Source organism: Sitophilus oryzae, unplaced genomic scaffold (genome assembly GCF_002938485.1).
Source record: "Sitophilus oryzae breed Bouriz unplaced genomic scaffold, Soryzae_2.0 scaffold_467_pilon_pilon, whole genome shotgun sequence".
Taxonomy (NCBI): domain Eukaryota; kingdom Metazoa; phylum Arthropoda; class Insecta; order Coleoptera; family Curculionidae; genus Sitophilus; species Sitophilus oryzae.
In genome coordinates, this window is record NW_022147048.1 from 2,034,357 (window position 1) to 2,054,631 (window position 20,275).

At 34.6% G+C, this 20,275-nt stretch overlaps 1 protein-coding gene across 3 annotated transcripts in view; it reads right to left on the bottom strand.

The window, feature by feature from the left end:
- LOC115886124 (GRB2-associated-binding protein 1) overlaps nucleotides 1-20,275 on the bottom strand; it is a 28,202-nt gene that overhangs the window by 2,720 nt on the left and 5,207 nt on the right. For 2 of the 3 annotated variants that reach the window (XM_030905192.1, XM_030905191.1), the window contains exons 4-10: nucleotides 18,910-19,371; nucleotides 14,686-14,869; nucleotides 14,583-14,619; nucleotides 10,178-10,354; nucleotides 5,656-5,801; nucleotides 5,477-5,600; nucleotides 1,976-2,150 (exon numbers count right to left, since the gene is read on the bottom strand). In XM_030905192.1, the coding sequence (XP_030761052.1) occupies nucleotides 1,976-2,150; nucleotides 5,477-5,600; nucleotides 5,656-5,801; nucleotides 10,178-10,354; nucleotides 14,583-14,619; nucleotides 14,686-14,869; nucleotides 18,910-19,371 (1,305 nt within the window). The remainder of the gene's footprint in view (nucleotides 1-1,975; nucleotides 2,151-5,476; nucleotides 5,601-5,655; nucleotides 5,802-10,177; nucleotides 10,355-14,582; nucleotides 14,620-14,685; nucleotides 14,870-18,909; nucleotides 19,372-20,275) is intronic. The other variant, XM_030905193.1, reaches the window with a different exon arrangement.

Genomic DNA, 20,275 nt, shown 5'->3' on the forward strand with positions numbered 1-20,275 from the left:
CGAGGGTTCGAGGTTAGATTTGTATTTTGTGGATTTTGCGTTTGGCGTTAAATACTTTGAGTTTTCAATTTTGTTTTATTGTACCCTCTTTATTATTTTTGTAACTAAGGGTGTTAAAGTTTGTTTTGTGAAGGGCTGTCTAAATAACTCTAAAGGCTCTCAAGAAAAAAAATTTAAAAATTGTTTTAAAAGAAATAGTATGTTCTATTCGGAATAAAAATGTACTTTTTGTGCCTTCCTGTAACGTCGGAATAGCTTTACGATGGTCCTTCAAAGGTACAGCATCGTCAAAAAAAGTATAATTTTTACTCCTAATAAAACAATACACTATTGTTCGGAAATAGTCTTATTAAGTCGAGCATGAAATTAGTAGGTACTATCTAATGTCAAAGTGTAAAGTACTTACTGCAGATCAAGATGTCGCGTCAGTAGGAATTTGGAAACATACAACCGTTTTAAAAAAGAATATAAAACAACACATTTTCTGACAACGATTATAGATTCTCGGGAATGAAGATATTGTCTCTATATTAGAAGAACATAGTTCTGCACTAGACTTTGCGAATGATATGTGAACAAATGTGAATAAAAGAACAGCGAATTTGTGTCACTTATACATACATTTTAAAATAAATCCCTCCGTTTAGCGGTCTAATGGATTCACACGAAATTACTTCAAAAATCGGTCCAACATTTAACTTAACGAATAGATATTTTTATATAGTTTTATTTACAATTATTGTTCGATTTATTATCTATTATATCTGTTACAGAAATATTTTTTCTAGTGTTCTAGGACACATTTTTATAACTCTTACAGTTATTTTTTGATTTATTATAAAGTTTCAATAAAATTATTTTTTTTATTTAAATCACATGGTAAAATTAAAAAAATCTTTGATTTAAATCACGATTTACATCATGCCAACCCTGATAAGTTTCATTTTAATTTCGTTTTTTATGTAGCCTTTTTGTTAACAGTGTATATACGGCAAAAACATAGTATTATCACAGATTAGGTATACTATATGTATACAGATAAACAACTTATCCCTAATTTGTGGTACTAAAATTGTTTTTTATGACGATGTGCAAACGAGTAAAATTTCCTGTGCGCAAAAATAAACTCGCGTAAAATAACAATAAACAGCGTAATAGAGAGATATCGCTAAACCGAATAGCGTGCATGGACGTTAATAAGGCCAGGTGATATTTCCTTTTTCCGTGGTATTAACTCTCTTCATTTATAGTTATCGGATCGGAAAGAATTCTATTCGCGTCCCGTCCGCTATTTAAACTTAACCTAACTTTGAATTTAAAACTTTGAAATTGTTTTGTTTACTAGGTATTTTAAAACTAAAGGGCTAAAGTGCTTATTTCCAGTGCTTTATTGTTCAACGTCTGCCAGTGGGTTTAGGGCAACAAATTCGGTTAGAATCCATATTTTGGGCCATATTTATTTAATTACAACTAATCCCAGCTACTTAAATATCAAATTACCTAATAAAACTAAAGTAATAATTCAAAACAATTCAAACATAACCTAAAGTAAAAGATCTCGCCGCTCGCCGGCCGGCCCCGGTTGTCAAATGTACCCGCACATGCTCATTTAATCAATTTTTAAACGTTATTTAGAAATAGCGCTTGCTGTAATTGATCCGCAAATTACGTCAGGCGGTAACGTTATTAACGGGTGTTGCGTTAATAATGTGTGGACTCGCGCATATCTTAACCATGATAAGGTACGCGCGAATACTGCATGACGCTATTCGGTTTTCCGATATCTCTCTAATAACTGTGCCGGTCAGGCGCTGTGCACAATTTTAGAGGCCACAAGTGGGCGTGCTATGTGCGCAAACTAGTAACCTAACTAGTGCCCGATTCCGAAAATTGGAACCACGAAAAACTATAAAGAAAAAACAAAGTTTATAATCTGTATGATCTGTGGTATTAGAACAAAAAAATATGTAATTACCTTCAAGATCTAGGTCCAAATACTGCATTTTCCCGCTCATATAATGGTACACGTCCGCTTGGTTTTCGTATAAGTTCTCGCCGCTTAAACTAGGTGGCGTAGGACTGGGCGCAGCCCTAATTTTTCTCGTTCCATCGTCGTCAATCATTTGGAAAGATTTTCGCATACTGGCCTCCTGCGATTATATACAAAATACTAAGTTGCTTAGATCAAACAGGTAAAAAATACAAGATTACTTTAAATCTGTTGATACATTTTTGAGGCATGAAATATTCAATTAAAGAGAAAGTCACCATGATTAAATAGCTACCAACCTTTGAATAAGAAGACTAAGGAAGGAGCATAATGCTATTCATGAATTCATGCATGGTGGGCGGAAAAAGGAATCTAAGGTGGGGATTCTTGACAGTTCTGTTTGACGATTCATTTGACATATTTGAATTTGATTTGAAATTTTGTGGATTTGTCATTCTTTACAGAGCTTATTTTATGCTATTTATTATTTATTCTACTACTGATAGTTGTATAAAGGTAGTAAATCTAGATGGAAATTGTGGCAGAACTTAAATTAACAGTGACACTGTCGCGATTTATCGAAAAAGACTCTGAAATAGTTGGTTGTGTAGCGTGCGGTAGATCTCGGCATAAATCGAGTGAAATAATGGAACAACTTTTCGCTAGTAAGTGACTATATAATATACACATACGTGTAGTAAACCGATCATTTATGAAATTCACTTAAATTAACTAATTATATATTTTTTCTTGCATTTTTGCTTTTATTTACTACTTGTCAAAGATTAGATGTCAAAGAATTTAGATACGTCAATTTGACTTACCTGCTTTTCAGTAGCGTATCGGATGTTTATAGTTATAAATAATTATTATAACTTATCTATTTTTATTAAAATTTTATATTTTTATAACAATTTTAATAACTACCAACATTTATTCGCAACGTAAAATAAAAAAAATATTGAGTCTACCCCACGTCTGCCCTAGTTTTACATTTTTTAAATAAAATTAGAACGGCACTGATACCGGAATTTAAGTCGGCCATATTTGAGGCCCATCGCGGTGGACCTAAGATTTTTGATATGCTCCTTCCTTAGTCTTTTACTAAGACAAGTAACTTCCTATACTGTCCATAATAGTATATATTTATCAAACGTGCAGTAAATTCTAAACTATGGTAGGTAAGTGTTTGCAAATGCTATTTTCTGTCATATATTTCTGGTTATTTCCTTTTCCGATTATTTTGAACACCCTATATATGCTACCTCAAGTTTGAATATTTACACACTAGTACACTACCTACCTATTTTCTGAGAAAGCAAACCTTTTTATAAAAAGTAACTAACTGATGTTTTCATAAAAATAATAATACAAAAAATTCCATACTTATGTGGAGAGCTTTAGACTCCCTGTATATTAAACAATTAGTGAAATATTACGTAATCTAACCCGACATTTGTGTGAAAAATGTCATAAAACAGGTTTTAAAATACGCGCCAAATAAATCACTTCTAACTCCGCCATATTGGAAAAGGTTGAATGGCCTTGTGTGGAGGTGGTGGTGGGTCAGCATGGTGGCCCGGCCGTGTTGCCGCTTTTCAACATGCCAGGTGTGACGTATTACAAATAAAGTGCGGATTTTTATTCTGGGCTTTTTTGTTTTTATTTATTTTCTTAAGAACGACTTCAAATTTTTCGAAAGTGAGATAGCAGAAAATTCTAGAATTAATTGCTTTATTCAATTATGCTAATTCCAAAATATAGTGAAAGAACCCATTAATTAGTATGATACCACCGCATACTTACACCATAGGCGTAGTCAAAACATTTATCAAAAATCTAATTATCTCTTAAAGCGGCTATGTTAAGAAAAATATGTGCCACGCGGTGCCACGGCACTGTTTGATGGTCCTTGTATTCTTTAGTCAATGACTTTACCGTTGTACAGAGTGGTCGAAATTGGTCTGTTTTAAGAAGGTTTTAACAAAGAAAACCTATTTCCTGACTAGATAGAGCAAAACCGACATAGATGTCATGGGCTCGATTTCTGAAACACGTTTAATGGCCTAAACCACGTGTTGGTATTTTCACTGCCAACAGAGGTACGGGGTCTTTTTGAATTTTTTACCATTTTGAAAGTTGCAACTTTTTTATTTCGCGGAATAATAAAATTCTGTAAAAACGCCCTTAAGGCACTTTTTAAGCACAATCCAGTGGCGTATTCAGTGTTTTTCTGTACTTGCTCTTTTTGTCAGAAATGATAAAAAATATAATTTTTTAAATAGACATCATAGTTGGCTATGAACTTTAAAAAATGCCGGCGTTTAACCCTTTCCAACAATATTGTTACGTTTTTCGTCGGTTCAGTGTGGATAAAGAGTCACAATTTATTTAAACACTATTTATTTAACACTAATTAACAAAAACAATAACGATAAAAGACTTATAGAACTATTTACAAACGATTTATAACTAAGAATTTATTTTGAATTTTAGCGCGTCAACTGTATATTTATAACTGCCCCCTGTAGGCCACCGCCGCCGGCTTTTATACCGACAGGTAAAGAACTCTAGAATTGTCCATAGATCGTTAGGTGCGTAGAGAAGGTTTTCGAATGTTCTCGTATGTACTAGTCCATTCCAGTGGGACTCGATTCTTCTCGAACGAATGAATCATTGCGGTGTCTATGCGATGTTAAGGTCATCCGAGGGCGGGCCATATTGTGAGGTTAGGTCGAGTCCACACCGGCCCGCAACAATATAAAGTTATGGGTATCTATTTCTAAGAATGAGAGAAATATTAAGGTTTTTTTATCTTTATATCGAAATGGGAGATTAATTTTGTGTTGACCTACTTGCCTAATTATTTTATCACAATTTAATATTCTATATTATTATTTACCTACATAATTAAAGACTTTTGAAAAGGTAAATTAACATTCTATATTAGTATTAATAATTACAATTGAAATCGATACAATAAACAAAGAACAAAACTAAAAAAAAGTATTTTTAAGTAACGAATATAGTTTTTTAAAAAAATCATCAAATATGTTCAAACTGAGCACTTCCTTGTTGAATACACAATAAACATCTTTTGCGCACAGAGTTATAACGATTTATTAGGTGAGCTGGTATAATTAAAAAATTCAAAAAGACCCTGTATCTCAGTCGGCAGTGAAGATATCAACAGGCGGTTTACGCCATTAAACGTGTCTCAGAAAAGAGTCCATGACATCTATGTCGGTTTTGCTCTACATAGTCAGAAAATAGGTTTTCTCGGTTAAAACAGACCAATTTTTCGACCACCCCGTACAAATTACTTTTTTTAAGAAAATAACTTTACAAATAGCTTAAAAACGGGTTAACAGAACAGTTAAAAAATTGATAGGTAGCCTGATCTAACCTAGTACTTTAATCCACGGGATTTCTGAGCCAATGCATAACTCGGTATCTCTGTAGTTATGCTTTTAGAATTACAGTTACCTGTAAGGGTGTTGGAGGTTTCAGTTTCCTGTCCACGGTAGGTCCTGCAGTCTTAGGCGATGGCGGTTCGGTATTAGAACAACTGGAATGGGCATCCGATAATTTTCTTCTCGGTTTCAACTCCCTAAAGAAAAAATTCTTTTAAATTGTTTCTTTTATATTTTCTTATGTAAGTATACCTATTAACAACAGGAGGAGGCATTAATTGAGCCTCAACCAATAAAGGACTCGGCAGATTTGAATAGGCTGGTGTGGAAGAACAATGCGAATGTGCTGGAGAAGAGGGTTCCACATTTTGTGTCGCTTCGAGGTCGTACCTAAATACCTAGCGAGAAAAAAAACAATGACTATCACAGTGGGAGTTGCCTGTCATTTAAATTCGAAAGTAAATCGTTTTTTCTAACATTTTTAAGATATTTTTTTGTCAGAATTAAAGGTTCTATAATACAGAATATCCCATTTTTGTGTGATCGAGTCGAGATATAAAGATGCAGTTTTCACTGTGATCAAGATGTGTTTCATTCACTGTGCTATTTTACGAAACTAAAGATTCTATACACAGATTAACCCTAGCCTTCCTAGTTTCTGAAATACAGGGCAAATTTAAAAATATTACACTTTCCATCGTATCTCGGTTATCTTATAACTTATCCAAAACGCGTAAACTGAGTCCCATAGAGTTTTTCGGCTAGAATTCAGTAGTGTAACTAGATTTTCGCTAGGAGGTGACATTCTTGAAATGTGACCCAAACTTATGTTTTTTTTTTAATAGGATACTCTCCCAACTATCAATTTATGTATTAAAAATGTCCTAAGAACGTTTACAGAACTATGTTTATAAAATAACAGTATTGCGATAAACATTTCAACAACGTTTATACAGTGCTTATAAACCCAAAAAGGGCGCACTTTTGTGCAGCAATTTAGTTCTTTAATTTGTTTTATTATAGTTTCCATAGCTTTTACCGGACAAATACATAAACATTTACAAAATTATTATAAAATATTATTTGGAACAATTATAAAACACTTTTATTGAAAACAGTTACAGAGTTAAATATTTTATCAAAATTATGACAATTATACAACAACTATCGAGCTAGAATAAAACACTTTTATAAAAGTTGTTTTGTTATACCAGCGGTTCCGATTTTGCGTTCCGATCATCGTTCAGAGAACAAAAAAGCTAAATATCGCGTCTCCTGTCACAATTTTAAACACATAATATACAGGGTTGTTCACCATATACGACACGGAGTATTGTAGCTAAACGATGAGATTTTTACAAATTGTAAGTTTGGGGTTCGTTGAAGGACTATTAGAGCTACAATTTAAAAATACTTTTACAAGATACAGAGTGTCCCAAATAAATAAAAAAATCAAAATTGTATTTTTTTAAATGGAACACCCTGTATATTATTACATTTTTAGTTTCTACGATTAAAATAAAGGTAAATTTGATTAAGGTTTATTATACTTAAACCTTACCGTTTTTGAAATATTTTCAATTTTGTGAAATTGCAGTAAAAATTTTAAAGCTTCATTTCTCCAAGGGTATCAATGTTTTTAATACTAAATATTTAATGAAGTTTATTTATTGATCAGTTATTGTGTTGCAATAATAAAAATAATACTACCTTATACAGAGTGTCTAAAAATTTATTTTAAATAATTATTAGCTTGTTGTCGTTCATTATTTATCAATAATCATAACGTCAGTTATTATTTTATATAATATCGCGTTCTTGTTGAATCTTTGTGAGTAATTCTCGTTTTTTGACTATTTTCAGTCTTTTTTTAAAAATTGTACTTTTAAGAACTAAATTTTCGAGTTTTTGTATTACATTTCTTGGAATTGTGCGTTGAAAATATGCCAAAGCATTTAATCAGTGGAAGCAGAGAGCTTGTAGCTTTCCTGATAAACTATTTTGAATGAGAACGTGATAATAAAGGTCCTTTATTACTCTTGACTGCACTCAGAGAATTAAGTTTGATTGGTAAGGACATTATACCACTTTCAAAGCTATTTCTACGTTAGTTTTTATTAAATTCTGTGATTATTAGTTTGTGCATTAATGGTACCCTCTTACTTTCTATTGGCTCTTGTAGTGTTGTAAGATGTACATCGATAACTAAATAAATATCCCATAATAACGCTTAGAATAATTTTCGTAATGAAATAGTTTTTGCCAATATGTAATAAGTAAAACCAAGCTATAAAACAAATAACTTAAACTTAAATATTTATTATTACATTAAAAATAAAACCTAAAAATTATATAATAAATAACGTATGATCGAAAAAAAAACGGCGTACAGTTGGCTAACATTTCCCATATAAATTTACATATAAAATGACAGCGATTTTCATTTCATAGCCATCGCTGACGCCGTTTTTTTAGATCATACGGTATAATATAAATCCATCATAATCTGGCAGCGCTGTCGCCATCGCTTGTCGGCAGGGTTCGGAAGTGGTTAATTAAGACGTAATTTACCTGATTAACTACGTGTAGTTTTTCTTCAAAAACTACGTCTTTTCGTAGTATTTTTTATTTAACGTTCATTAACTACATGAAAACTACTTAACAAACTATGTATTGATATTATGAATAATTTTCCTTTGTATGAGGTGTAATAGAGATAATATGATGTAAATATTATATTTACAGCCATATTTCTTGTAGCATTTTTTATTCCCTTTAATAAAATTGAATTTAAAAATCTATTTTTATTTAAATTTCTTGGTATTGGCGCCATCTATTTGCTAGATGCCAAAGATGCCAAACTCCATTTGTTACAGCTCACTTGTTTCGATATTTAATTTTTATTAGCGCATCTATTCGCTAGATGTCAAACTTCATTTATTACAGTTCATTTGTCTTGTTTATTAGCGCCATCTATTCGCTATATGCCAAACTTCTTTAATTGCATTTCACTTGTCTGTGGTGAAAAGGGTTTTTTGTTTTCGTTTCTGAAACTGAGAAGGTCTTTTTTTCTGGGAATTTGGATCTGAAGGAGACGCGTGTTTCGGCGTCCGACAAATTTTCCAGTGAAAAGCACTCTGCATCCACTTTTCGATTTCGATTGCATGGGTATCCGATTTGGAGATTTGAAAACCTTGTAAAGTATGCAATCCAGAGTATAGATCGTATTTGTTTGCTTTCTTTATGGAATGATCACCGTAAGTTTATCCGCCATTTTATATAGCCCTATCTAACTAAATTCTATTTCAGTTATTTCCGTTTTTTATTTCGTTTATTTGAGTATTTAATTACTGGTTTGGATCGGCATATGGTTTGAATATATTTATGTAAAGCTGATTTTCAGACCGTAAGTTGTTTTTTTTTATTGAGTATCTGTCCTGAGAACTATTTTTTATTTATAGAGTAACTACCACATGGTACTCAGTAACTACCACATGGTACTCAGTAACTACCACATGGTACTCAGTAATTACCACCTGACCTTAAGACAGTGTTCCTGACATTACAATCGTTCTTTTGGCTGATATCGAAGACTTATCCTGCCATAGTCATCTGCATCCACTTCTGTTAGTCTGGAGAATACCTAACTACCTGTTTACATCATAAGAAACTATATACAGATAAGTCTCTCTCTCTCTCTCTCTTAAGTTTGATACACAAGGTACGCTTTTATTTTATAATTTTTGAGACAACAGATTTAATAACCTGGTAAATTATCACTATTTATCCCACATATTGTAGTCAAAATTATTTTTTATTTAACGTTATAAGTTATAATTTGATTCGTACAGTACGCTCTTACTTAGCTATGATATTTTATATGAAAATTATTAACATGTATTCATTTTAAAGGTTTTTGTACACGACATGTTTCGAAACATCATCGTATTGAGACATACATAAATTTCACCTGTTTTTATTAAGTAGCTTACTTAGTTCAAAGAATACAGTTACTAAATTCAAATCTATTTAAAATAACTTGCGGTTTTATTGGGATCACTGTGACTAATTGATGATACTTGTCTTCGTTTTCAATAAATGTTTAATGTAGGTTAGTTTTAAAACATATATAATGTTTAATTATAGGTATAGTTAGTTATTTCTGACTTTTATTCCTGATAAACATAATAGACCCTTAATGTTGTTGATTACTTTATTTTAGCTATGTTGTGATATCGTATTTTTCTTTTTGGTTTCTTACTTTACCACTCTCATAAACAAAGTAAGTGGCGCCCTTTTCACTGTCTTTGACCATACCTATTTGAATTCTTAACAGCAATATTAAAATCTCTGCAACCTATATATTATCATTTTTTTTATTTTTTAACAACATTAGAAAGTCACTGTGAGTCAGAAGCCTTACCTACGAACCCAGCTTTCCTCTAACCCTGAGCAACGGATTCTTTTTTCATTCTATTTGGGTAACGACAGAAAAGTCGTCACATTCTTCTGTTTTCTTAAATACATTATGTGTTTTTAAAGCTTCAACTTATTATAACCTCACCTCAAACCTTTGATATTTGAAAGTTACATACATAGCTAACATAAACTACACCCTCTACATAAACTACATGTAATGTAGTTTATGTAGTTTTTAAAAGTAACATGTAGTTTTCCGAACCCTGCTTGTCGGTCAAAGTTGATCACGTGCATCGGAAATTATTTTGTGATTACCGGAAGTATTAATATTAGAAGTAAAAATGAAGCAACTTACAGAAGTGACAGAACTTGTGCTGGGTTTAGGTGACATATCATATTTAAATACGGTGCCTTCGGGACAAGCTACGGGAGCGGCGTTATTATAACAGTGCTTTCTTGGAAGGGTGCTCTTAAAATGTTCCGCTTCCACGTTGTGAGATCGAGGAAAATCGTACATGTCGTCGGTTAAATTCTAAAAGAAATTGGTTTTAGTAAAGGCCCCCATACACTTCGATTATTTTTCTCGGTTTTAACCACACAGTTAAAACGACGCGGGTAGAAAGCACGGGCACGCAACCTCCACACGCTGTCACACGCTGCGACGTAGTTGAGAACGATGGGTTCGAGTAAGAACTTACTATAGTCTGCGAAACGAATAACTTTGAAATTGACAGTTCCCGCGATCTTTTCTAGTGTTAATTATATTAGGTTAGCAACTTGCGGCCATGCCGACGCAATTCCGTCTCTAATAGAGCAGCCCATATAAAATGACAGCGATCTTTATTTCATAGCCATCGCTGACGCCTTTTTTCTATGATATTGTATTATTTGCAAATATAATTTTTCGAACATTGATACTTGCAAAATATACGTATAAATTTTGTGAATGCAAATAATAATATATCGCTATTAGATATCTACTAATCTTGAGTTGAATGTTTTTTGTTAAATTAGATCGATTTTCAAACCCCAAAATTTAAAATATATTTTACATTTTACCCATTATCTTATGTACCTATTCATTATTTGTATATTGTAAAACATTTGCTGCATTTATAGGGTTTATAGTTTTATTTGCCAAAGTATTTATTACTATACATAGGTATATATATATATATATATTGTATTTATTAACAGTATATTATGTATATTTCATGTAAACTATATCATTTATAAAATACAAACCAAAAATACGAGGAATAATTATTTTTTCCATGTATTCAACAACATATTTATTAATCCGTAGTATCTAACTAGCGTGGCGTCATAAATCTCGCTCCATGGCTGTTCTATTAGAGACGGCATTGGTCTGATATTTAGAAATGTCAAAAGCTGATGACATTTTACTTTTGACAATTATGAGATTTCATGTTGATTTTTGCAAGAAGAGGAAGAACTGTGACTTGTTTTATTATTTTCCTTTTCTATTTCACGAAAGTAAAAAGAGTTACCTATCTGATTCGTTCGGGCACTCAATTTAAAGAATATCAGTAACTTTTTTGACAGAGGGATTTTATATTTGCCAAAATTCAAAGTTATTCATTTTATAGACTATAGCAGTAATTGTGGTAAAATAGAAAATCCAGATAAGGAACAGAAGAAAATGGTGCAATGCGAAAGAAATCCGAAAAAACATACAGGGTGGCCCGAATTGTAATCGGGAAACTTCGGTACCAAATTCTGCAAATAAAAATGAGTAAAAAAGTTCGAATAAAATCATGCCCTAAAATGTTTCGTTTTGCAGATACAGATTCGATCTGAGTAATAGTGACCCCTGCTAGTAGGGGGCGCCACCTGCATATTTTTTCACTGTTTTGAAGAGTAGATAATAACTTTTTGTACATACCTGTATTACACTACTGGGTAAAAAAATATACAATTCTGCGGTATTTTACATAAAAAAGGTCTTTTAATATCCTGTAACGTCGCGCGTCGTGTCCATCTCCCATTTGCTTCATGTTTTCTGTTGAGAGGGTAGCTATATTTTTTGTCAATCATTGAACCCATCACTAATTTTTTCATTCAGTCGTTTTATACATTTAATACAGGTAAGGACGAAAAGTTATTACGCTGCAAAACAGTTAAAAGACATGTAGTTGGCGACCCCTACATGAAGGAGTCACATTGAAATCGAAATCAAATTTTTCATGCCAAAAAGCACCCAGACTACAGTTCAGAATTGTTTGGTTTGGTTAGAAAAAACGAAATAAAAATGAAAGTTCTAAATCTCCGAAAAGAAGCATTTAAAATGTAAATTTATACGAACTTTTTTACTTACTTTTAACCACCCTGTATAATGAAATGTACGCGCAGTGCCAGAGGCTTGAATAAAACTGCGCGGTTATCATCGGGTAGGAAGGAACGGGTCGAGTCGTACGATTAAAATATCTGACGAAAGCAGAACAGTTATTGAAAGTACAAGTAAAACAACAAACTTACTCGTTCAGTTAAAACCGTGCAAAATAACCGCAGTCTAAGGGGGCCTCAAAAGTGGGTGTAGAGTGATAAAAATACTATTCTTTTTCATGTTTTATAATATCTAAATACATGCTACAACGAAAATTTTCAACAATTATTCCTATCCTTTCAATAAGAAGACTAAGGAAGGAGCATAATGCTATCCATGTATTCATGCATGGTGGGCGGAAAAAGGACTCTAGGGTGGGGATCGTTGACAGTTCTGTTTGACGATTCATTTGACACATTTCAATTTGATTTGAAATTTTGTGGATTTGCCAGTCTTTACGGAGCTTATTTTATGTTATTTATTATTTATTCTACTACTGATAGTTGTATAAAGGTAGTAAATCTAGATGGAAATTGTGGCAGAACTTAAATTAACAGTGACACTATCGCGATTTATCGAAAAAGACTCTAAAATAGTTGGCTGTGTAGCGTGCGGTAGATCTCGGCAAAAATCGAGTAAAATAATGAAAGAACTTTTCGCTAGTAAGTGACTATATAATATACATACGTGTAGTAAACCGATCATTTATGAAATTCACTTAAATTAACTAATTATATATTTTTTCTTGCATTTTTGCTTTTATTTACTACTTGTCAAAGATTAGATGTCAAAGAATTTAGATATCAATTTGTCAATTTGACTTACCTGCTTCAGTAGCGTATCGGATGTTTATGGTTATAAATAACTATTATAACTTATCTATTTTTATTAGAATTTTATATTTTTATAACAATTTTAATCACTACCAACATTTATTCACAACGTAAAATAAAATAAAAATATTGAGTCTACCCTACATCACAGTTTTACATTTTTTAAATAAAATTAGAACGGCACTGATAAACCGGAATTTAAGTCGGCCATATTTGGGGCCCATCGCGGTGGACCTAAGATTTTTGATATGCTCCCTCCTTAGTCTTCTTATTCAAAGGGTAGGTTCTAATGCAGCGACCAGAATCTCCTTAATTTGTATGATCAGGCCAACCCTGGGCCAACTTGCCATAGAAAAATGAGGTTAATAAAATTTAACGTCAGAGGTGAAAAAAAAATTCTGTCAAAATAAACTCGTAGTAAAAAAATAAAAACAAATACTAAAAAGTTCAGTTCAATTTACTAAACAAATCACGATTGAGCTCACTAAGAGATAACTTTTTATTCAATTTAAGCCATCCTGTATATCTCTTACCGTTTCTGAGATCTGAATGCTGAATTTGAAACTGTATAGTAATATCACAGATTAGGTATACTATATGTATACAGATAAAAATCTTATCCCTAATTCGTGGTACGAAAATTGTTTTTTATGATGATGTGCAAACGAGTAAAATTTCCTGTGCGCAAAAATAAACTCGCGTAAAATAACAATAAACAGCGTAATAGAGAGATATCGCTAAACCGAATAGCGTGCATGGACCTTAATAAGGCCAGGTGTTATTTCCTTTACGTGAGGTGGTATTAACTCTCTTCATTTATAGTTATCGGACCGCTATTTAAACTTAACCTAACTTTGAATTTAAAACTTTGAAATTGTTTTGTTTACTAGGTATTTTAAAATTAAACGGCTAAAGTGCTTATTTCCAGTGCTTTATTGTTCAACGTCTGCCAGTGGGTTTAGGACAACAAGCAACAAATTCTCTTAGAAGGGCTAAATCGTCATCTGCTATAAACCTAAGCCTCTTTATAGGTTCTTTAATATTGGAAGAGGTGGAATCCATATTTTGGGCCATATTTATTTAATTAAAACTAATCCCAGCTACTTAAATATCAAATTACCTAATAAAACTAAAGTAATAATTCAAAACAATTCAAACATAACCTAAAATAAAAGATCTCGCCGGCCGGCCCCGGTTATCAAATACCCGTACGTGTCCATTTAAGCAATTTTTAAACGTTATTTAGAAATAGCGCTTGGTGTAATTGATCCGCAAATTACGTCAGGCGGTAACGTTATTAGCGGGTGTTGCGTTAAAAATTGACTCGCGCATATCGTAACCATGATAAGGTACGCGTAAATACTGCATGACGCTATTCGGTTTTTCGATATCTCTCTAATAACTGTACCGGTCAGGCGCTGTGCACAATTTTAGAGACTATAAGTGAGCGTGTTATGTGCGCAAACTAGTAACCTAACTTGAACCCGATTCCGAAAATTGGAACCACGGAAAACAATAAAGAAAAAACAAAGTTTATAATCTGTATAATCTGTGGTAATATAACAATATTCTACACTTACTTGTCCACTAAGATTAGGTTTATCATCGGTCTCCTTGCTAAAATTCCGTAAAATTCATTAATGGGCAAATTAAATTATCGATAATGTATCGAAGAGATCTTACTTAAGTTTTGTAGGAGTCGACGTTAAATTTAAGTAACATGGAGGCGGAGTTATGTGGGCCGGTTTAGGCGGTCTAGGAGGCGGTACAACTGCTCTATTATTATCAAGTACTTTCGTAAATTTCTGTGTTGGAGTCGGTTCAAAGTCCACAGAGCTATCCGATGGTCGAGATTTTCTTAATGTATCTATGAAAAAAATTCTTCTAAGATAAAACAAATACAGGGTGTTTCAAAAAATATATGCCATCTCTTGTGGAGAGATTCCTCACGTAAAAATAAGATTTATTGTCGTCTAAAAAAAACATGTGCGCCATTGACTTCTTTTCTTTTTTGTTAGTAAAATTGCGTAGACCGTTTAATACCGATTTAAACTTGTATCTTGATATTTTATCGATTTCGGTCTCCTTGTCTCTTCGGTAATTTGCCTTAATCCAATTCTCTACGACGTCAAGAAGAACAAGATCGACTACAAAAAATGCTTATGGAAAATCAAGAAATTAGACAAGAACGGTTGGAGAAAATTGTAGAAAATCTAGAAGTGCGTCGCCAGAAAGATAAACAAGAAGAACAGGACCGGCTTGAAAAAATATTAGGAAATCTGGAAATTCGTTTGGAGGGGGGAGCGACGTCATAGAGAAAAACAAGAAGAACAGGACCGGCTTGAGAAAATTTTCGAAGATTTAAAAATTCAGCGACGACAGGACAAACAAGAGCGGGACCGTATTCAAAAATTATCGAAAATTCGGAACGAAGATAGGAGACCCACTTCCAAGATGTTGTAGAAGATCTGGAGGAGCGCCTTCAGCAGAAAATGGACAAATTAGAGACGGACCTACAGAAGACCAAGGCACAAGTAAGGGCACTTGGCGTTCCTGGAACTGCGAACCTCAAAGCCCCGACCTACGATGGACAGACCACCTGGACGATGTACCACCGCCAGTTTGAAGCAGGCGCCGCTGCCACGGATGGACCGACCAGGAGAAAGCAGCGGCACTTGTCATCGCGCTGCGTGGCCCTGCCCTGGAACTGCTGCAAACTATTCCTGCAGCCCAACAGCGGGAGTACGAAACCTTGCAGGAATTTGAAGCAGACTTACGTCGGCTGGTACACCTGGCATATCCAGAAGCACCGGAAGGATTTAGGGAGGAACTCGCTGCTCGGTGCTTTATCAGCGGACTGAAGGACCACGAGTTACAGAGGGCACTGCAAATATCTCGATTTTCGACCAGCAGCGAAGTACTCGTCACGGCGCTAGAAATTGAAGCTCCTTTTAGCGCCATCCCTAGACCGAAGATAGGCTCGGTAACGGTTGAGGAACAGCCAAAAAGTTCTCACATACGTTTGGAGATGTTTAATAAACTATGTGAGTTACTAGTGAACAAGAGAGTCAACAACACCCAGACAGAGAATCAGAGAAGATCCCAGGATATTAGGTGCTATAGATGTGGCAGGAATGGCCATATCCAACGGGATTGTCGCATCCAAATGCCATTCCGTTCGTCATCAAGAGAACATCGGCACATCGGAAGATCCCAGGACTATCGATCCCAGTTGCTATAGATGTGGCAGGAATGGCCACATCAAACGGGATTGCCGCGTCCAAATGCGATTCCGTTTACCATCCAGAGAACATAGGCACCAGGAAATCAATACTAATGAGCGAGTATATTGGCTGAAGAAAACAGAGCCCCTAGGATGTTTTCCATTAGGAGTCTAGGGCAAACCGCTCACAGTTTGGTGATCAACGGGAAGGTCAATGGTAGAGGAATTCGAATGACTGTGGATACAGGCGCTATACTATCGTTGGTGCGGACTAACTCAGTGCAAGGATTGAAGATGATGCCTCTTAGAAGAAGAGTGTATTTACGTACAGTTATGGGGGAAATGGCCGTTGTACGGGGAGAGGCTTTCATGGAACTGGAGTTAGGGAATTTGAAGTTTCGGCATAGCGTTTTAGTGGCAGACATTGAAGATGATTTTATCATGGGTATGGATGTGATCAGTCAAGATGGTTTTTCGTTCGATCACCATAGAAACATCCTCAAAATCGTAAATGAGGAATTTGCTGTATCTAAAGAGAAGAGACCAGGAAATATGAAAGCAAGATCATCGGAAATTGTGATGATACCTGGTGATACCAAGAAGGCTGTGTTCGGGAAAATGGAGAAAACCTCTGGATGCCGTGTAGGACGGGTACAAATTATCGACGACGAGCTACCTTGGACAAGAAAATGAAACATCGCGAAAGCACTATCAGAGTAAGGAATTTTAAACTGAGAACTGACGAACAATGGAAGACGATACAATTGAGGAAACATCAAATGGAAGATCCAGACATCAGAGCAATACTACGGCTCAAGGAGGGTAAGGGCGAGAGACCATCGTAGCAGGATATTGCAGACAGAGGGTTGGTTTTCAAAGCTCTCTGGGCTCAGTGGAATTCACTGGTTATTGAGAATAGATTGTTAAAGCGCACGTGGAAAAGTGCGGATGGCAGGACAGTAACAACTCAGTTACTGGTACCAAGGAAGAAAGTTACCCAGGTATTGGAAGAAATTCACGGTGGTAAAACTGGAGCCCATCCTGGAGTAAACAAGACCTTGAGCAAGCTGAGAAACCGTTTTTACTGGGTGGATTATTGCGAAGATGTTAAGAAATGGAGTCAACGTTGTAAGATTTGCGCAGCTAGACAAGGACCAAGTACTCGATCTGAAGGAAAAATGGAACCAGATAACGTTGGACTGTCGTTCGAAAGAATCGTTAGGAAGGAAAGATTACCGGACGTTCATAAGGCCGTTAGAAGTAAGATTGCGCTAGCCAGTGACCAGATGAAAGCTCGTTACGACCTTAGAGCTAACTCTACGGGATTTCAAGAGGACGATATGGTATGGTTATATAACCCACAGCGCAAGAAAGGAAGGTCCCCAAAGTTAACTCCAGCATGAGAAGGTCCTTATACAGTAATCAAGATGATAAATGATGTTGTGTACCGGATTCAACGCAGCCCTAGAAGTAAGATGAAAGTAGTTCATCTGGTAAGTAAGATGAAAGTAGTTCATCGATTGAAGAGATACCAGACAGGAAACCTTGATCGGGACGATCAAATTTGAGAAGGGGGCAATGTCAAGGTGTATGTGGCGCCATCTGTCGGAGAAGCGAGCAACTAAAACCGCAACGTGTCAAGAAATCTGAAGACATTTTTTTGTTGCAGCGCCATCTCTTAATCAAGTCGACAAGTAAGCGAAGCAGGCAATAGAATGTACTAGTAGATGGCGGAACCTTCCCGATAATTTTAGAACGTTCGAGAAACACTCAGCACAGCTATATAAAAGGAGCGCGTACGACAGTTGGACAGTTTTGAAGTTTGAATATACCGCGTTTGGAAATTGGGAATTAATTGGCGAAGGTGCCAGAGTTAGAGTAATAGTAGTTGCATAAATTGTGTTTTATAATTAGTATAAAATTGTGTGTACAGAGTGAGAAAGAAATAAATTCGTTAAGTATTTTATCGTGAGTTTAAATTATTGGACCCACGGAATCCGTAACAATATTTTAACGTGTTGAATCTCCCCAAGAACGGTAAACTAATAGGATTGCTCATCCTCATAAGACGTACGTTCGCCTCTTCCCGCGCTTCAGCTGACAGTTGTGGCGTCATTGTAGTGCTTGTCATGATAGTGTGTATTTTTAGTTGCCTATGGGTTAATTATTTTGTCAATTTTAAATGTGAAAAAGGTGTCTTTAAAGTTTTTAGAGCTATAGAGTGTATAAATACGTTCATTTTGTGTTGTGGATTGTGACAAAGTGCTTACTAAGTGCCTACGATATTGTTTATTAATTATTTTAAAGCAAAATATAGAAGTACTCTAAAAAGAATGCTTGCAAAAGGTGATGTTGGAAACTGCTGTTCTTAAAAATGCATTATCCGAGTATTTAATACGATTTATACAGTTAATTTTCTATACTGCATACATATAAGGTGTTTAAATAAATAAACTAAATAATGAACGTTTTGCATTCGGCAACTAATAATGCACGTGTGTGTATTATTGGTTGCCGGATAAGGACTAATAACCATGACAAGGACTACAATGACGTCACAAAGCGAGTAGTTTTCGCATGCACCTGGCTGAATGAGCAGTCCTATTAGGTTAACTGTTCTTGGAATCTCCCCACGAGAGATAAGACACGTTTGTTGAAATACCTGTAAAAATACACTATAATACCTTTTTCGTTTCCCGGTGGAACCCATTCTTCTTCGTTAAAAACACTATCCGAATCGGTGGGACTTCTTAACGGCGAATGATTGAGCTGTTCGTCCGAGTGTTTGTTTTTGGGGGGCACCAACTGCCTGGGGCAATCGTAGAACCTCGGATCGGGAATATCGTTAACGTAGTTCCTATCTGGTTCGTTCGAGTAATTGATATAATTATTAGGACTGTGAAATTCGTATGTGTCGTTCACGCGTGACGACAACCGGTTACTATTTCTACAGTTGTATTCCAAGAGAGTTCGAAAGTCTTTTGGATCGAAAATCGGTGACTTTCCAGTAATACATTCCGATATTGGAATGTAAGGACTAGTGGTTGGTGATGTGGGTGGGGTATTTTCGAACTCGTGTTGCGCGAGAGAAGAATCCACGTTCTCCTCGGTAATTTCGATGTCCGGAGTGTTTATGGGCACAGATACTGAAACAAAATCTCGTAATATTACAAGAAATACTTAAAATTGAGAAAAAGATTGAGAAATTGAGAAAGTTTCCGGAGAACTACAATATCTAGCACCCTTGTTTATATATCCTTTAAGTTGCTTAACCGGCTAGACAAAATGTGCTGCCAACTGGAGGACAAATCGTGAACCTTTCGGGGCGGAGTCAAAAATATCGATTATTTTCCTTAGAGTAATGTAATAATATAGCCCTGGTTTCTGCATCTTTAATAGTGATCAGTTGATTAACAAATTTAAACGAAACTTTTATTTTATTGTAGATTGTGGATTATTTTTGCCTGTTAATTTTAAAAATTCTAAACCGTATTAACAAAGAAATTATTATTTCGATATGTTGGTACATTTTTTTGTTATTTATGATAATGCTAATTACTGTTAATTAATATTCAGAAAAAGTTACATACCTACTTTAATTTGATTTAATGCAGGTTTATAAAAGAATCAATTCATTCTTAGATTATTTTATTCTAAATTGAGTGTGTTACGAATTTTACGATATTTTTTTTTGAAAACATAAAACTTTTTACATTCTTCATTAAATGTTCAGAAAATTGAACTTTTCAAGACATGTTAGAAAAGTTAAATTTAGATAGTCGCGCATCAATAGGGTGGTTCCAACATGACTTTCATTATGACACCTCCATAATGAAAGAAATGTTAAAAATTATTTATATCACAATTATGCAAACTCAGGAATCGGAAGAGGTGAACCAATTGCATGGGCACCCTCGAAGAGGCGGTACGGGAGAACATTTTCTAAAATAACTTAAGTGTATGGGGTAGTGATATTATGAAGTTTTAGTTTGAGTAATGTAAATCGTAAAGAACCGTTTAATAATATATTCTATGTTTTTGTTATAAATC